Below are 18126 nucleotides of genomic sequence, written 5' to 3'. Positions count from 1 at the left end.
GGAATCTTAGACACTAACAGGAAATGTTAACAGCAAGATTGAATCTATGCAGTTGAACCTTATAGAACTGCCATTTTGTAGGTCAATGATGGCCTGATAATGGCAATTTAACAGGGTTCAATATACAAAAGACAAATGTGTCTTAACTGTTGGATCCAAAGCATGTTTTCTGTTTAGATTGGTAATATGGGATATGATAAATTCTTGCCACTTGTCATATCATCCATAACACAGGAGGTCACCATGAAAGCACACACATATTCAGAAATATGGGGCCAAACCCCTAATGTACTAGTTCAAGATTTAGTATTCAAGGGAATCACTTGGATTGGTTTCAGTTGCAGATTCTGATTCAGTAGGTCTAGGGTGGGTCCTAGAAATCCATATAAACAAGTACTCTGGGAAATCCTGAAACAGGTGGACTTATTAATCTAAGAAACACCAAACATATGGAGTCTTTTGGGCTATTGAGAAATTGTAAAAACCTTGAGTAGTACTAACACAAGAAAGCTCATATATGGAGCTTACTTTATGTCAGGCACTATTCTAATATATTAATATATTTGACCTTCAAAACAGCTCAGTGATGCATATACTATCATTTTTAATTTACAGATGAAAAGACAGAGGTGCATAAACATAAAATGACTTTCCTAATTTTAATTTATTTTACTTGTCAATGACAGAGCTGGGATTTGAACTTAAGCAGCTTTGGCCCAAAAATCTGCTCTTCACCATGGCCTTCTGCTAACTGACATGGTTGCCAGCCAAACTCCCCTCATCTGTAAAATCATGGAGAAGTGAGAAGGGTGTAACTCTGCAAACTGGGTTGCAAACTAGAATATGTTGCTTTAACTTCATGGGCCTTTCTCACCAGGTAAAGTAAAAAGTTAGATGTGGTACTCTTAAGATTTTGGAAAACTAAAGATGAACTTTAAAAGTATCAGCTGGGGGTGCCTGTGTAGCTCAGTCAGTTAAGCATCAAGTTCTTGATCTCAGGGTGGTGAGTTCAAACCCAGGTTGGGCTCCATGCTGAATGTGGAGCCTATTTAAAACTTTTTTTTTTTTTTTTAAGAAACAATCAACTGGTTATCTGAGGCACAAACAACAACAAAAATAATCAGCTGGTTATCTGAGGCAAGACAGGAACCAGAATTTAATGTTTATTGCCAGATGCTGTATTGAAATTTCATCAGTTAACCCTCAGGACTCTTTCTTTTAAGTGGCAGAGTCAAACCCTCAAACTATCTAAAACAGAAGAGGGAAAAGGAATTTATTAGCTCACCAACTGACTGGAACTAAGTTTTAAGAAGGGATCATCTTAACAATCCCCCACCTGCACTCCTTGTTTCCCTCCTCAACCCCCACCTTCCTTACAACTTCTACATTCCCTTTCTTGCTTCTCTGCTTTCCTTTGCTTACTGTCTCCAATGTGATAGCAGAAGTGCCCCCTGGGAGTTCTGGTTTTCTACTGTGATCATGCTTACGTAGCCAGGAATAAACAATAAGGTCATCTCCCTTCCCTTCTACCATCATCAGGACTCTGACTCAGTTGAGGTCACATGCTCAGCCCCAACTAAATCTCCCAGTCCAGGGGATGGAGTATTGTGATCGGCCAGTCTACCCCTTTCAATGAGAAAGGCAGAACCATTGATCGACAGTCTTCCTACAGAAAGAGGGAGGTAAGGATGAGTATTTCTCAAAAGGAAATTATGTGAGCCAGGCCAAAGCTTTAATAATCATGTAAGAATAAGGATGATAATTGACACGAATTATTTTAGGTCTCTCTTCAATGCCTATGGTCTCCCCATCCCCCCTCACCAGTTTTATTGAGATATAGTTGACATATAACATTGTATTAGTTTAAGGTACACAATATACTGATCTATGTATATATTGCAAAATGATGCCCACAAAAGGTTAGTTACCATCCATCACCTCACATAGATACATTTTTTTTCTTGTGATGAGAACTTTTAAGATTTAGTCTTAGCAATTTTCAAATATACACTATAGTATCATTAACTATAGTCACTATGCTGTACATTATATCCCTGGAACTTACCTGTTATTTTTTTCAAAGATTTTATTTATTTATTCATGAGAGACATAGAGAGGCAGAGACATAGGCAGAGGGAGAAGCAGTCTTCCTGTGGGGAGCCTGATGCAAGACTCAATCCCAGGACCCCAGGATCACGACCTGAGCTGAAGGCAGACACTCAAGCACTGAGCCACCCAGGTGTCCCACTTACCTGTGTTATTACTGGAAGTTTGTACTTTTTGACCACCTTCACCTATTTCACCCCACCCTCTACTTCTGGTAACCACCTATCTGTTTCCTGTATCTATGAATTTGTTTTTTTTTTAGATTTCTGCGTAAGTGTGCTCATAAAGTATTTCTTTTCTTTCTGTTATCTTACTTGGTATATTGCCCTCAATTTCCTCAAGATCCTCAAGGTCTATCTATGTTAATACAAACAGCAAGATTTCCTTTCTTTTTAATGGTTGAATAATATTCCATTGCATATATATGCTAAGTTTCCTTTATCCATTCATCCACTGATGGACATTTAGGTTGTTTGCATGTCTTGGCCATTATAAATAATGCTGCAGTGAACACAGCAGTGAAGATTCTATGCTCTATTTTAAGTGAAATATTTGAGATCATCATAGATTTATCTAAAGTTTTAAGAAAGAATAAAGAGAGATCTTATGTACTCTTTACTTTGTTTCCTCCAATGATTGAATTTCTCAAAACCATAGTACAATATTATAAGCAGCATACTGATAATGATAATTCACCAATTTTATTCAGATTTTCCCAATTTTATCTGTACTTGTGTATATTTGGTTCCCTACATTTTATCACCTCATTTTCATTTTAATTGCATTGTAGGCTAGATAATCAAACTCAAGGCATGGTTTCATTAAGTGGCTAGAAATGGCCAATGTCTCTACTAAGACTGTTCTTTAAGAAACCAGAGCATGGTCATTGCAGTCATGCTTTCTTTGTGTGCAGAAATGAATTCACTGTTTTATGGGGTCCAGGAAGAGGTAGCTGAAAGCCTATCAAAGACATAAGGGTTTGTCCTACCCTCTACAGACCATAAGGTGATGACTTAAGTATCCCTTAATAAACACTCTTTAATAAACGTTAGATATGGATATGAGCCATATTTTGTGGTCTCAAGCACATTGACAACTTTAATTTTGGGATAGACTTAGGACTCAGGCCAAGAGAACTCAGGACTAGGAAGATGTTCTCCCATGGAAGAAACATACTCAACTAGAAGAATAAAAGATACTTTGGCAAAGGAAAGGAATCATTTTCAAAGTTCTGAAGTTGGAAAATCAAAGACAAGTAATTGTGGGGAACTGGACCCATGTTTGGTTTGGTGAGAAATCACTGAAGGCTGGGAAAGCTGGTGGGACAGAGATGCCTGGAAAGGTTAAGAGCAGAGAACACAGGAAATCCTCCACCCATGCCCAGATAGTTGTGCAAATATTCTTGGGGATTTAAGGCAGAGAAAAATACCTATGAAGTCATCTTTGGCATTTCCTTATGTGCCTATGGTCCCAAAAGGCAGGTGGTGGTTGTTTCTCCTTTCCTTTCCTTTCCTCTTTCCTTTCTTCTTTCATTTTCTCTTTTCTTTCCTTCCCTTTCTTTAAAAAATTGAGATATAATTTACATACAATAAACTGTCATATTTAAAGTACACAATTTGTGGGGCTCCTGAATGGCTCATTTGGTTAAACCTCTGACTCTTGGTTTCAACTTAGGTGATGATCTAGGGGTCCTGGGATCGAGTCCTATATCAGGCTCTATGCCCCACAGGGAATCTTCTTCCCCTCTTCCACTGCCCCTCCCCCAGCTCCTGCACTGTCTCTCTTAAATAAATAAAATAAAATCTTCAAAGTATACAATTTGATAAGTTTAGACTTATGTATATAACCAGGAAACTATCACCATAATTAAGATAGTGAACATGTCCATCATCCCCAAAAGTTTCCTTGTCCCCCTTTCTAACCCTTCCCCATCCCACTGCAGGTAACCACTGATCTGTTTATATCACTATAGATTGGTTTGCATTTTCTAAAATTTTAAATATATGGAATCATACAGCACATACCCTTTTTTTGTCTGGCTCTTTCATTCACCATAATTACTTTGAGACTTATTTATGCTGTTGTATGTATCAAGTTTATTCTTTTTTTTAAAGATATTATTTATTCATGAGACACACACACACACACACACACACACACACACACACAGAGAGAGAGAGAGGCAGAGACACAGGCAGAGAGAGAAGCAGCCTCCATGCAGGGAGTCCGATGTGGGACTCGATCCCAGGGCTCCAGGATCACACCCTGGGCCAAAGGCAGACACCCAACTGCTGAGCCACCCAGGTGTCCCTATTTTTTTTTTTTAAGAAATTTTATTTTTAAGTAATCTCTAAACTCAACATGGGGCTCAAAATCACAACTTCGTGATCAAGAGCTGCATGCTCCACCAACAAAGCCAGGCAGGTGCCCTTTATGTGCATTCCTTTTAATTAACTTTTTAAAATGGCTGATTTGTATTCCATTGCATGGCTGTATCTGAATTGGTTTAGTGATTGACCCAATGCTTGCTTCTTTGACTAGAGAAATCTTGACCAAAGCTGAGAGCCCTAATGTTGTTGGTCTAGTCACCCTGGGTTCCCCACGAGGTCCCCTGCATGCTGTGAGCCCTGTCTTCAGCCCTTCCCAATCTCAATTATCTTCCAGTTAAAGAACACCAGGAATACATGTGTATTCATTTCCTAGGGCTGCTATAACAAATTACAATTGTATAAAACAACAGGAATTTATTCTGTCACAGTTCTGGAAGCCAGAAGTCTAAAATCAATGTGTTGGCAGGGCCACTTCCCTCTAAAGGCTCTAGAGAAGAATACCTTTTTTGACAATCCCAGCTTCTAGGGGCTCTAAGCATTCCTTGGCTTGTGGCAGCATCCCTCCCATCTCTGTCTCCATCTTCACATGGTCTGTTCTCCTGTTTCTCTGTGTGTCTTCTTTTCTGTCTCCTACAAGAAAACCTATTATTGAATTCAGGGCCCATCCTGATCCAGGATGGTCTCATCTTGAGATCTGTCCTTTAATTACATCTGCAGACTGTTATTCCAATTAAGGTCACTTGACTTCTCTGGCTTCCTTTGCCTCTGCTTTTCATAACTCCTCCTACACATGTGGTCCAATCATAGACCCAGGTTAAGGATCAGTTTCTTCCAGCTTCTAAGCTAAGTGTGATCCAGGTGCAATAAAGAGCATCTCCACAGCCCTAACTAGCTCTCCTAGAATAAGCCCTTTCTCACTTCCTCATACAAAGAAGTCCCATGGTTCCCTATGGTGTGCATTACTCCTTGTTTTGACAAGTATTAGACCCAATTTGTTCAACTACAGGTGCTAGATTGGGCTGACCACCCCTTCCTCCAGATATGTCCACCCAGAACCTCAGAATAGTGGTTGGCCAAACTGGAAGGTCCAAGGCTGTGGCAGATCCTCTTTATCTGCCCCAGCCTGAATCATGTTTAGCTTAGAATCCAGGATAGATTGACCTTTACACTTGGTTTGTCATTGGATCAGCTGTGATGGTGCAGCACAGAAGGCAGAAGCGAAGGAAGCCAAACCAAGGTTGTGACCAAGAATAGGCACCCACCTGGGTACAGAAGGCCCTTGTCTGCCTTAGTCACCACTGATTCCAGTTCCTGGCATGTAGTAGGTCCTGTTTAAATACTTAGTGGATGAACAAATGAAAACATCAGACCTGATTTTTTTTCTCTCTCATTATTTCCATAGCAGGGGTCCCAATGGAAAAGCTGGCAGCCTATAGCTCATCCAAGGCGGCTCTGACCATGTTTTCAGCAGTCATGAGACAAGAGCTTTCCAAATGGGGAGTTAAAGTCTCTGTCATCCAGCCTGGAGGCTTCAGAACAAGTAGGTGTCTAAGCCCAAGAGTGTCATCTTGAAAAGGGATGCTGAGAGTCTTTTGTTCTGAAAGAGTTTAAACTGAACCCCTCAGTGCTTGGCCAAAGAGGGGTTGGGATAGATGCGCCTCTTTTAAGAATAAAGGAGCAGGGCCCAGTTTCTTCAATATATGGTTGCTCTCCTGTATTCTTCCACAAAGGAATTAAGTTCTGATGTCATATGTTTTTCAAACACTATCTTCTCTTCTCTGAAAAATATAACCCACTCCCTTTCTACCCTGAAAGGAGATGGCCATCCTCTCCTCTCACCTCTCTGAATTCCTGAACTCTGAGCAGATGCAGACTACCCCTGTCTCGGTCCTTAGTTCTGAGTCATCAAACATTTAATTGGTGATTTAAGTGAAAATGTGAAAAAGCATGCCTATAAAAAATACGAAAAAGAGGGGGATCCCTGGGTGGCTCAGCGGTTTAGCACCTGCCTTTGGCCCAGGGTGTGATCCTGGAGTCCTGGGATCGAGTCCCACGTCAGGCTCCTGGGATGGAGCCTGCTTTTCCCTCTGCCTGTATCTCTGCCTCTCTCCTCTCTCTCTCTCTCTTTCTATGTCTATCATGAATAAATAAATAAAATATTTTTTAAAAATAATAAAAAGAAAATTAGAGAAAAAAAAAAGCATGCCTAATAAAAGACCACAAACTGGGAAGGTTTGCTAACACACTAGAAGAACCCTAGATGTCTAAAAGTTAACAAAACCAACAAATCTGAAAGAAAAACTGAACTTTTGTCTTGAAGCACTTGGCAGCCTGGGTACCACAGAGTTGTCCTGAAGAAGCATGGGTCAGTCAAGGAGTTGTTCTGGTAGGGAATCAGAGAAAGAAACCAGGGCAACTCAGGTTGTCAGGCTAGACCATCACATAGGAATGGGGGAAAGAGGAGGCTTTGAGAGAGGTTTCCAACCTAGAGACTTCCTGGACGGGGAGGAGTGTGGAGCAGAGGTGATGGAATGGGACAGTGGGCCAAAGATGATACCAAAGGTGACAGACTGAGACACTGGGATAGAAGGTGTGGCAGAGAGGAAAGCTGGCTGACAGGTAATGTAAAGCAAAAATTTGCTTTTCATTTGACTTGAAAAAATTTTCATTTGACTTGAAACCTGGTAGGAAGGTTGAGGATTTGATGACACAGCCAAAGAAAACTTGCAACACAGAACAAAAGACTCCATTTGGACCAGAAGGCAACCCTGCAGTTAATTATAGTTTTGAGGAGTCCCCAAAATTGTTAGAGCTGATATTTTGGGGGACCTGATCTTCTCAAGTACTAGTCACTTTCCATACATCATTTCCTGATTGTGTTGCTCTTAATATTATTATTAATATTTATTTTATTTTGGGGGCGCCTGGGTGGCACACTCAGTTAAGTGTCCAACTCTTGATTTCAGCTCAGATCATGATCTAAGAGTCCTGAGATCAAGCCTGCATGGCACTCCCTGCTCAGCATGAAGTCAGCTTGAGATTCTCTCTCCTTTCTCTGCTCCTCCCCCACTCATGCATGCAGGCACGCACACACTTTCTCTTTCTAAATAAAGAAATAAAATCTTAAAAAAAAATTTTTATTTTTAAGTAATCTCTACACCTAACGTGGGGCTCAAACTTTCAAACCCAAGACCAAGAATTGCATGTTCTACTTACTGAGCCATCCAGGTGCCCCTTATTTTTATGTTTATTTTTTAAATGTACTTATTTGTTTGTCTTTAAAGATTTTTAAAAATTTTAAAATACTTTCTACATCCAATGTGGGGCTCAAACTTACAACCTTGAGATCAAGAGTCATGAGCTCCACTATCTGAGCCAGCCAGGAGCCCTCCCCCATTTTTAAAAATTGAGAAATATATCTTATATACACATAGTTTAACAATAACTATAAAAACTCATGCACTCAACATCCAGATCAAAAAAATAAAGCATTGTGAGCACCCAGAAGCTCCAGTGTCATTTCCAATCCTAGCCCTCCCCTTCCTTGACATGTACCTACTTTCTTACTTTTTGTAAGAAAACAATTGTTCATTTGCTTTTCTTTTCACTGTTATGTCCATCCATAAATCCCCAAACAATTGAATTTGGCTTTACTGGCTTTTGAACTTTGAATGAAATCAGCCTGCATGTGTTCTTTTCTGTCTGGCTTTTCTCATTCAACATTACGTTTTCATGATTCATCTATGTTGTTTGTAGCTATAGCTAATTCATTTTCATTGCTATACGGTATTCTGTGAGCATGCCACAATTTTTCTATTATTTTTCTTTTTTAATTTATAATTTTTCTATTATTGATGGAATATTTGGGTCATTCTGGGACAGTTACCAGCGATTCAGCTATGGACTCTTTGGCACATGACATGTACTACGGTGTACATGTAGGTGATTTACTGATGACACATTCCCAAGAGTGGAATGACTGGATTACGGAGTTTAATTATCTTCAGGATTATTTTTTAAAGGTATTTATTCATTCACTCATTCATTCATTTGAGACACACAGAGAGAGGCAGAGACATAGGCAGAGGGAGAAGCAAGCTCCTTGCAGGGAGACTGATGTGAGACTGAATCCTAGGACCCTGGGATCATGACCTGAGCCAAAGCCAGACACTTAACTACAGAGCCACCCAGACACCCCTAATTATCTTCAGTTTTATTGGGTAATCCCAAGCTGTTTTTAAAAATATAGTTCCAATTTATACTCCCATTTTTCTCATATATGTCTTAATCCTCACCACAGCTCTGAGGGATAGGTTTAAGAATGGACATCATTTGCCAGGTAAGGATGCTAATGTGGGGTGGTGATACATACCCCTGTCTGGGTATGTGACACACTTTGGTGGTAGGCAATCTGAAAGTCAGATCCATAGGTGCAGTGCTCCATTCTTTCTTTTATACCAGGCGGCCCTCAGTCTAAAGGTGATTCTGATGGGCTCTTTTAAGGCAAAGGGCCAGAGAGGGGAAGGCTGAGGACTCTAGTTTAGAGAATGATGCTCAAAGCTGGGGCAGATTAAGGATGGGAGAACAAGAGTAGGAATATTCAGGGAGACAAGGAGAGCTTCTGAAGACATTCAAGGAGACATACCAGATATTTTAGTTCTCGTAAGAAAAATAGCTAAAACATATTCCATGATTAGCAGATTTTAAGCACCTTACATATACAATCTCACTGAATCCTCATCTGTGAGATAGGTATCATAATATTCCCATCTAGTAGGAAGACAACTGAGTCTCAGAGAAGTTAAGAAATTTCTCAAGCCATAGAGTAGTATGAGTCAGAGATGGGGTTTGGATCCAGGTCACCCTGACAGATTCATTGTGCATAGCCCCAAAGTGGCAGGGGATGGATGGGTGGGTGTCAAAAGTGGCAGATGAAGGTTGAGAAAAGTGTGGTGGCTTTGTCACCAATAAAGGGAGCTTTGGAGACTGCACAGAGTACCCACAGAAGTGGTTAGAAAGTCCATGCGGGGTGTAGAGAGGGAGGAAGTAGAGAAGAAAAGGGATCCCTCAGCCTGGAAAAGAAACTGAGGGAGAGGTAGCTGGAGGAACAATGGTTCAATGGAGGAATATTTCATTCAGGACCCAGAAGCCTCTAGAGCAATTGTTAGGGTAATCAATTCTTTAAGTGTGGTCTTGTGCCTTCACGAAAAAAACTGAGCAATTGAAATCTATTTGCATTTCTGCAAGTATAATTGGATGTCACCGGCTTACATTTCACAACTAGGCTCCCTCACTGACCTGATATCCTGGAATCCCCCAAACTAGTAAACCAAGGCTCATTCCACAGCAATCCCAGAGCAATCACACACTTTGCAGGAGGGAGCTCGGGGTGCTGCATTCTTTCTGGAAAGTAATCTGGCAGGTATTCAAATTCAAAATGCAGGTGCCTTTTGACCAGGTAACCACATTGTGGGAGCTGCCTGTAGACTAAAAAATGCTGAAATATAAAAGGATGTATTGTGCAGGGCTATTTATAGCAATGTCAACTGAGATGTTGAAGCCTGGGAATGACTGAAAAGTCCTTTCAGAGAGAAGTGGTTGCCTAAAAGCTGTTCAATGGGAAATTTCTGCTGCTCTGGTTTAAATCTGTAGCCATTGACTATCGGAGGCAGGTCTGTGATTTATTACTAAGCAAACAAAGAAGCAAATTTTTGGAAAACATGTCAACTATGATCCTTTTTGGTTTTTGTTTGTTCTTGGTAATATAAAATTAAACAAAGGCTTCTGTGTGTATATATGTTTGTATGAACAAGGAGAGAATATAGAAAGATACACAAAACTGTAAGTTACCATGGAGCAGATTAATTTTAAAAGCATATACATCTCATTATTTTATATAATGAGCAGGCATTGCTACTATATTTTAAGGTAAATATATATAATTAAATTGTATATGATAAGTAATCATTGCTTCTATATTAAATGTTGGTATATTTAATCACATATAATTTATATGTTAAAATTTAAATGTATACTTAAATTATACTTATTCTATATTGCTTAAATTATATTTATTAAATAGATGATAGTCAATATTGTATATTTAATTTTATATATAGAAGAGGTTTCACTTCTCAATTAAAAATTATATGTAGATGTATATATGTATCTGCATATATCTAGATATATATATTTTAATATATATTATATTGTATATATTACCTTTTATATTGTATATAGTAATCATGAAAGTGAATGTAATAGAATGTTTGCGGCAGCACTATTTTTTTAAAAGAGATTTTATTTATTTATTCATAAGAGACATAGAGAGAGGCAGAGACACAGGCAGAAGGAGAAGCAGGCTGCCTTTGGGGAGCCTGATGTGGGACTCTATCCCAGGACCCTGGGATCACACCCTAAGCCAAAGCCAGGCACTCAACCACTGAGCCACCCAGGTGCCCCAATTGTGGCAGCACTATTTGTAAGAGTCCCAAAATGGAAACAACCCAGATGCCCATCACAGTATAATGGATAAGTAGTTTATGACATGTTTATACAATGGAAAACTGCAGAGGTGGGAATGACCACACAGTATATGGATGACTCTCACAGCGGGATGTATGATTTCATTTACATAATGTGCAAAGCCAGGCAAAACTGATCTGTTCTGTTAATTGGGACAGTGGCTCCTGGGAAGAGGGCTGGGAGTGAGGGCTCCAAAGCCAGTTTGTCTTCTCGTTCTGCAGCTGGTTGCATGGGCTCTTCAGTTTGTGGAAACCCTGTCAGTCATGTGTGAACTTTTCTGTATGTATGTTGAAAAAATATACTCAATACCATTTAAGGCACATTAAAAAGAAAAAAAAGAAGGCATTTGGGAATGGCTGTCCTTTCCAACAGAAGCCAATTCACAGGGGCCTGCTTCCCTGGTAGAGGATGGATGTGCTGATCTAGCCTCCCCAGTACCTGAGCCTCCCTTCTTCTCATACCACAGATATCGCAGGCACAAGTGAAATGTGGAGTAAGCTGGAAAAGAACATCCTGGACCACCTTAGCTCTGACGTGGAGGAGGACTATGGCAAGGATTATATCCTCCAGCAACGGAATTATCTGAAGTTAATCAATATAAAAACCAACACGGATATATCCCCTGTGCTCCAGGACATCCGACATGCTGTGTCTGCTAAGAGCCCCTTTGCCTTTTATGCACCGGGGGCATTGGCTTATTGTTTGCTCTTCTTTGTTTCCTTTAGTCCTACTGGCATATTTGATTATTTTAGCAAAAAATTGTGTGAAGTTAGAGGGAGTATGCCCAGAGCACTCATTAAGCAGCCCTAACTGAAGAATAAGCCATATGGGCCAATATGTGGGAAATGTTAGTCTTGAAATGAAAGGGAAACTTGAACTTCCCATTAAAGTTGTGGTTTCCTGGGGCACCTGGGTGGCTCAGTCAGTTGGGTGTCTGCTTTCGGCTCAGGTCATGAGCTCCAGTCCTGGGATTGAGCCTGCAGAGTCAGGCTTCCTCCTCAGTGGGGAGTCTGCTTCTCTCTCTCTCTCTCTCTGCCCCTCCCCACTGCACGTTATCGCTCTCTTTCAAATAAATGAAAACTTTAAAAAAAGTAGACAAAGCTGTGGCTTCCTACCTTGCGTTCCCTGTGAATTCTGTTGGTTGAATAGGGCTTGGTGGTGAGAAGGCTGGTGGGTAGAAATGACCACCGTGAAGGGCATTAATTGAGTGCCTACTCTGCATGGATACATTTCAGATATTCTCTCATCCAGTTCTCATCCAAGAACCAAGGTAGGTATCTCCACCCCTATGTAACAGGTAAAGGAATTAAGGATCAGAGAGGGTAAGTTGTTAGTGCATTGTCACATTGCTGGCAAAGGCAGTTAGAATTGAAATCCAGGTTGGACCTCACTGCCTGCCAGGAGAGGAGGAAGAGGAAGAGACGGTGGGAAAAATGAGGTAGAGAAGGAAAAAGAGGAGGAGGAACTGGGCAGGACCACAGTCAAAAGGCATTTTTTTCACTGTGAACTGATAACCTGCTGTACCTACTGTATACAAGGTACTAATTCCTGTATGTAATCAATGCTCTGTCCACCTCCTCTCCTTTCCTCTACCTGGAGCCCTGGAGATAATAGGATGAGATCTCCCAACTCAAGCAGGGCCCCAGAGGCCTTTTGGCAGACCCACAGCACGTGAGTTGTTGGTTTGGTATCCATAGTAGCCATCAATTTTACCTCCATCTGAGCATCCCAGAATAGAAAACCCAGCATCATTACCTGGAGAAGCCAGCCAAAGGGAGCAAGGTCAGATACCAAGAGAGGTGGGGTCAAGTTTACCAAGGGGAGGTAAAAGTGGGGGGAGCTGGTGAACAGAGGGGATGTAAAAGGAATTAGAAAAAATAGCAGTTTGACATGAGGGAAGCAGAGGTCCAGACATCGCAAACCTCTCTTTAGCCCCTTTCCTTCCTAGGTTGTGTAGGTTCTTTTTCTATGTTCCAATGTCCTGGAGATTTTAGGGAAATAGATAAACTGACAATGCTCTGCAGTTTCCCCTCAAAAGAAAATAATAAGATGGTGAGAGAAATAGTTATGATAGTATTGATATGATAAAGTTTTAATGGCTAGTCATGCCAACTGCCCAGTAGTTCTCCATTGTTTTTGGAGATAAGAGTTGTCAAGGCCAAAGCTTTCATTTGCATACTTCAGATGTTGAGAGATTAAAGGACTGAAGACTATGTGTTTCACTATAAGCCTGCAGTTCTCAAAGTGATCCCTGGACCACAGCATCAGCATCACCCGAGAACTGATTAGAAATGCAGATTCTCAGGAGCCAATGCAATCATATTTTAGGTTCCCATGGCTCCTGTAACAAATTATGAAAAACTTAGCAGTTTAAAACAAAATGCATTTATTATTTTATAGTTCTGGATGTCAGAATTCTGAAATGGCTCCTATAGGGCTAAAATCAAGTTGTCAGCAAATCTGCATCCCTTCTGGAGGCTCTAGGGGAGAATTCATTTGTTGCTTCTTCCAGCTTCCAAAGGTCTCCTGCATTCCTTTGCTTGTGGCTGCATCACTCCAACCTCTGCTTCCTTGGTCTCCTCTCTGACTCTGCTTCCCTTTTATAAGGACCCTTGTGATGGTACTGGGCCCACACATAATCCAGAATAATTTCCTTATCTCAAGATCTTTAACTGAATTGCATCTGCAAAGTCCCTTTTGCCATATAAGGTTACATGGCCACAGGTTCCAGGGATTTATGTACCATTATCATTACTAGGGAGTTTTATTCTACTGCACTGAATTGGAAATTCTGGGAGTGGGCCTAGCAACTTGTTTTGTACTGAACCCTCTAGGTGATGCATACCCATATTTGAGAACCTCTGCTCTAGGCCACAGAGTAAGCAGTCTGGCCACAGAAGGAGGGGGAAAGATCTCTGAGGACAGTGGGGGTGGGAGTGGGCTGGAGACATCAGGTTAAGACCTGAGTGTGGGGCCTGCTTTATGTTCTGATGGAAACTCCATGAGAGTTTTGATTGTATTGGTGCTCAATACAGACCCAGAAGAGTCTGAGGATCCTGATCAGAGAAGCTCCTAACTGGTTTCCCCCAGGAGGGCTTCCACATTGCCTTGTGGTTACCTGGGAGGGAAGTATACCACAAGGTGGTCTATTTAGCTAGAGAAAGACTGCTAACCTCTTCCCACCACTCCCATCTTGACTCCCTGGGGTCTGGGTGGGAGTGGGGAGGTCTGGAAAAGACTCCAGGCTCCTGGAGACAATAGGGGAAAGAAGTAAGAATGAAGTATCAGGGTACCTGTGGGGCAGGTGGGCATCTGCTGCAGTAGAGGCCACCTGGTGGACAGCCTTAGTCTTGCAGCTGAAGTAAGGATGAGAAATCCAAGGGAGCCAAGTGAGTAGAGACGATGCAAATACACCAACCCTTATGAACCCAGATTCTGAGGACAAGAGGAGAAGAGGAGAGAATCTTGTGTGCCACTGCATGTTCATTGGGAAGACCGTGTTTTAAACCAGCAGAGATTGTTACCTGAAAGTATCAATAAGCATTAAAATATATTTCTTTTCTTTCTTTTTTTAAAAGTAGGCTCCATGCCCAATGTGGGGCTTGAAATCATGACCCCAAGATCAAGAGTCACATGCTCTACCCACTGAGCCAGCCAGGTACTCCCAAACATATTTCATTTTAGCACAATATTTATAATTTCTCAGAAAACAAGAGAGACAAGTATTACATATAAAACACCTCCAGGCCCTGCCCATGTCTGCCCAGTATTGGTGTCCCTGGTTTACCTTAAGAAACTGGTAAGAGTTAATGACAGAGGGGAGCCTTCAATATGTCCACAACTTGACAGCATGGTGAACAAACAGGTGATTTAACAACAGGACTCTTGGCAAAAAGTATTTCATCCACCCACTTCTGCTCTTCTGCTCAAGGGCAGGATCTAATGTACATGTAATACCTGGTCACACAGCACCATACGCAAATTGCATACAAAATCTCACCCACTGCTCTTTAATTCTTCCTTTTCTATATTTTCTCAATGCTGGAAGCAGGAAAGTGGGTGAACCTTACAACACACCCAGGGTAAGAAGGAGGAAATTGGAAAACATTCAGTGAAAATATGATTTCTTTACTACATGAGGAGCTGATAAGTGCCTACAAATAAACTTTACTGTATTATTAGAATGGAACATTACATTTCATCCGTTTCATTATTGGTGGTAAAGACCATGTTTTGGAATGCTATTCTGGATGGTGCAATTCTGAGGAAGAATAAATCCATACAAACAGCTCTGTGGAGTGGTGGCACTTTCTGCTCCGTGGAAATCCCCAGTCCAGTGAACCACACAGAGTGGTTCACTCAGGGGCTTAGGACAACTGCTCTGGAGGGGCTCAAAATAAAGTACTTCTCTACCCATTTGTTTTGTACCCCAATATTTCCTTCCAGGATCTCAGGTTTGGGGATGACATGGCAGAACTGGATGGGTGTTTCTGAGTCTTGGTTCATTCCCAGCTCAGAATTCACATCAAGAAATAAGAATCACAAGGAAGGGAGATTAGAAACTAATTTGGAGCCTGAATATAGGGAGACCTCAATATGTTTGTTGTCTTAATTTGCATACTCTGCTGCCTGTTTGGTATTCCTTTTTGGGGGATTTTGTCATTCAAGAGACCCTATCTCTCCACCATAGAGGTAGTCATGTGACCTAGGCTGGCCAATCAACTTATATCCTTGGCTCCAGAGATTGGTGCAGGGGTAGACTCCTGACCCAAGAAGAACCAGTCATGGCTCCCAATAGTGGAAGAATTGCTAAGGCAATGGGAAGAAAAGGGTATCCATGTTAACTGAAGCTTTCTAGACCCTACCAAGAGCCCACCAACAATGAAGCCAGTATAGAGAAAAATGGAGCAGAATGATGAAGAAAAACCAAGGTCTAATAACAAAGTTTGAGCCTCTCAATCTAACTACACCTGTAGATCTGCCATTCAGATTGATTTCCAAGTTGGGTGAGCCAATACATTTCCTTTAAACTATTTCAAGTTGGCTTTCTCTCTTTTGCAACAGAATTAATTCCTAACAAATACACTCTCTAGGGAAGAGTTCAGTGAAAAACAAGGAAAATAATGCTTGACAGAGAAAATAGGTGTGGTTACAGTGTTCTAGGGGAGAGAGAAATTGATGAGACTAAGGAAAATGAGACAGAGTGGGTATTCCCATTTAGTGGCCCTCTCCTACAGAAAAGCAATTTTTCTATTAAAATTTCTTTTAAGTTTTTTCTTTTTTAAGATTTTTTTTACACAGTCTGTGAGCATGGTGCCTCTGGAATAAGGTGAAAAGAAAAAATCCTTCCTGAGCCTCATGGTGCAAACCAAATATTTCAGCTGATCACTGGCAGTCCTAAACTGTTGGAATGATGTTTGGCTAGGATAACAGTGTAAGGTACATTGTGTCTAAGTGATAAGACATTCTGTCCTGGTTCATCATAAAACATTTTTACCATATTGCAAAATATAGAGATGACTAAAGTGAGAATCTCAGCTTACCATGGGAAACAGGAAGATTAATAAGCATACAGCAAACTCAAGGCTTTTGTCCTAAATTATTTCACTTTCAGATTATTCCATTCATGCTCAGGATGTTTATGTGATGATTATGTGAAATTAATAAACAAACAAACTTTTTAAAAAGACAGAACGCAGATTCTGTTGCTTGCAACCAGATGTTGCCCAGTGACCCTGCAAATTTTACCTGTTTAGCTCTATTTTCTGTGCTTCTTCCTATTTTCATACTAGGTAATGATCCACTGATGTGTATAATATAACCATTCTCTTTGGCATTGTCCTCTGTTTTCTCTCCTGACTATTCAAAATGAATTCCATAGAAAGTAGGTCCTAACTTGAAACACAGTATATTTTGTTCTGGGTACAATTTCTAGGTAAGACATGTTTGCACAAAAAAATTTCATTGATAAACACAAAATTCACACTTTCATCTTGAATACCCATGGTAAATAGCAAAAACAGTTCTGGAAAATCATCAGAGGTCTATTGGTCTAATGACCAATACATGTCATTGCTATTGTAACGTTGGATTTTTTTTTAAAGAATCATTTATTCATGATAGAGAGAGAGAGAGAGAGAGAGAGGCAGAGACACAGGAGGAGGGAGAAGCAGGCTCCATGTTGGGAGCCGGACGCGGGACTCGATCCCAGGACTCCAGGATTGTGCCCTGGGCCAAAGGCAGGCACTAAACCACTGAGCCACCCAGGGATCCCCTAACGTTGGATTTTTTTGGGGGGCGGGGGGGCAGATGTTGCCCAGTATGTAATTACCTTCCTATTGGAAGCCATTCCCCATATGTGAGATGTTGGTGGAAAGCAATGCTTTCCTCCAACTACAGAAGCCGGAAGATCTAAATCCTACCTCTGCCCACTTCTCAGCCTCTAGGATTTGGGTATAATGAACATATGTTATGAGCTTCCTAGGACATGGACTGTTAATTGAGGCATGTGAAGAGTGATGGTGACTGTCTCCTACAATGATAGTTGTGTTTCCTGTTGCTTAGCCTTTTGGAGACATTTGGTCCTGTTAATCAATTTTTCAAGCCTGGTCCTCCAACCTTCCCTTGATTATGTGAAATTAATAAACAAACAAATAAACTTTTTAAAAAGACAGAACTCAGATTCTGTTGCTTGCAACCATAAGCATTCTAATTTACATCCTCTTCTGTGTCCTCCTCATTACCGCAGTGTTTTCAAAGACCCACTCTCAATACACAGCTCCACATCTTCACGGGTCCTCAAGGCGAATGGCACCAAAAAGGATATGCACCCTTTACAGAAGGATGGCACGAGTGTTTTCCCTGTACACTATGCTTAGTCCTCTCCACCTCTCCTGCTCTGTCTAGGGCTCTCTCGCACTTGCACAATGGCAGTAGGATGGGGCTTTAGGCAGGTTCTGGATTTCCATCTCTTCTTTTTGGTTTCTACTGAGAAACATCTTTTAGAATCCCCAGATAGAAGGCTTTGGGCTGTGATGTAAGGGGCCAGGTTGGGAGAGATGAAAGGAAGAGGATTTCGGAGGGATCCCTTTTCCAGAGAGGCTTTTACAAAGAGCTCGTGGCTTTACTAGTCTTTCTTTGCTTTAAGATCAAAGGACCACTCTCT

At 41.0% G+C, this 18126-nt stretch overlaps 1 protein-coding gene across 3 annotated transcripts in view; it reads left to right on the top strand.

Annotated features, from left to right (window-relative positions):
* Positions 1-17634, top strand: part of HSD17B2 (hydroxysteroid 17-beta dehydrogenase 2) — an 86451-nt gene extending 68817 nt beyond the window's left edge. For 2 of the 3 annotated variants that reach the window (XM_072731451.1, XM_025989053.2), the window contains 2 exons: positions 5839-5976; positions 11428-17634. In XM_072731451.1, coding sequence (XP_072587552.1) covers positions 5839-5976; positions 11428-11771 — 482 coding nt within the window. In that variant the 3' untranslated portion in view covers positions 11772-17634. The remainder of the gene's footprint in view (positions 1-5838; positions 5977-11427) is intronic. The other variant, XM_072731450.1, reaches the window with a different exon arrangement.
* Positions 17635-18126: the final 492 nt, after the last annotated feature.

This window comes from Vulpes vulpes, chromosome 12 (genome assembly GCF_048418805.1).
Source record: "Vulpes vulpes isolate BD-2025 chromosome 12, VulVul3, whole genome shotgun sequence".
NCBI lineage: Eukaryota > Metazoa > Chordata > Mammalia > Carnivora > Canidae > Vulpes > Vulpes vulpes.
This window is presented reverse-complemented; position numbering and strand designations above follow the sequence as displayed.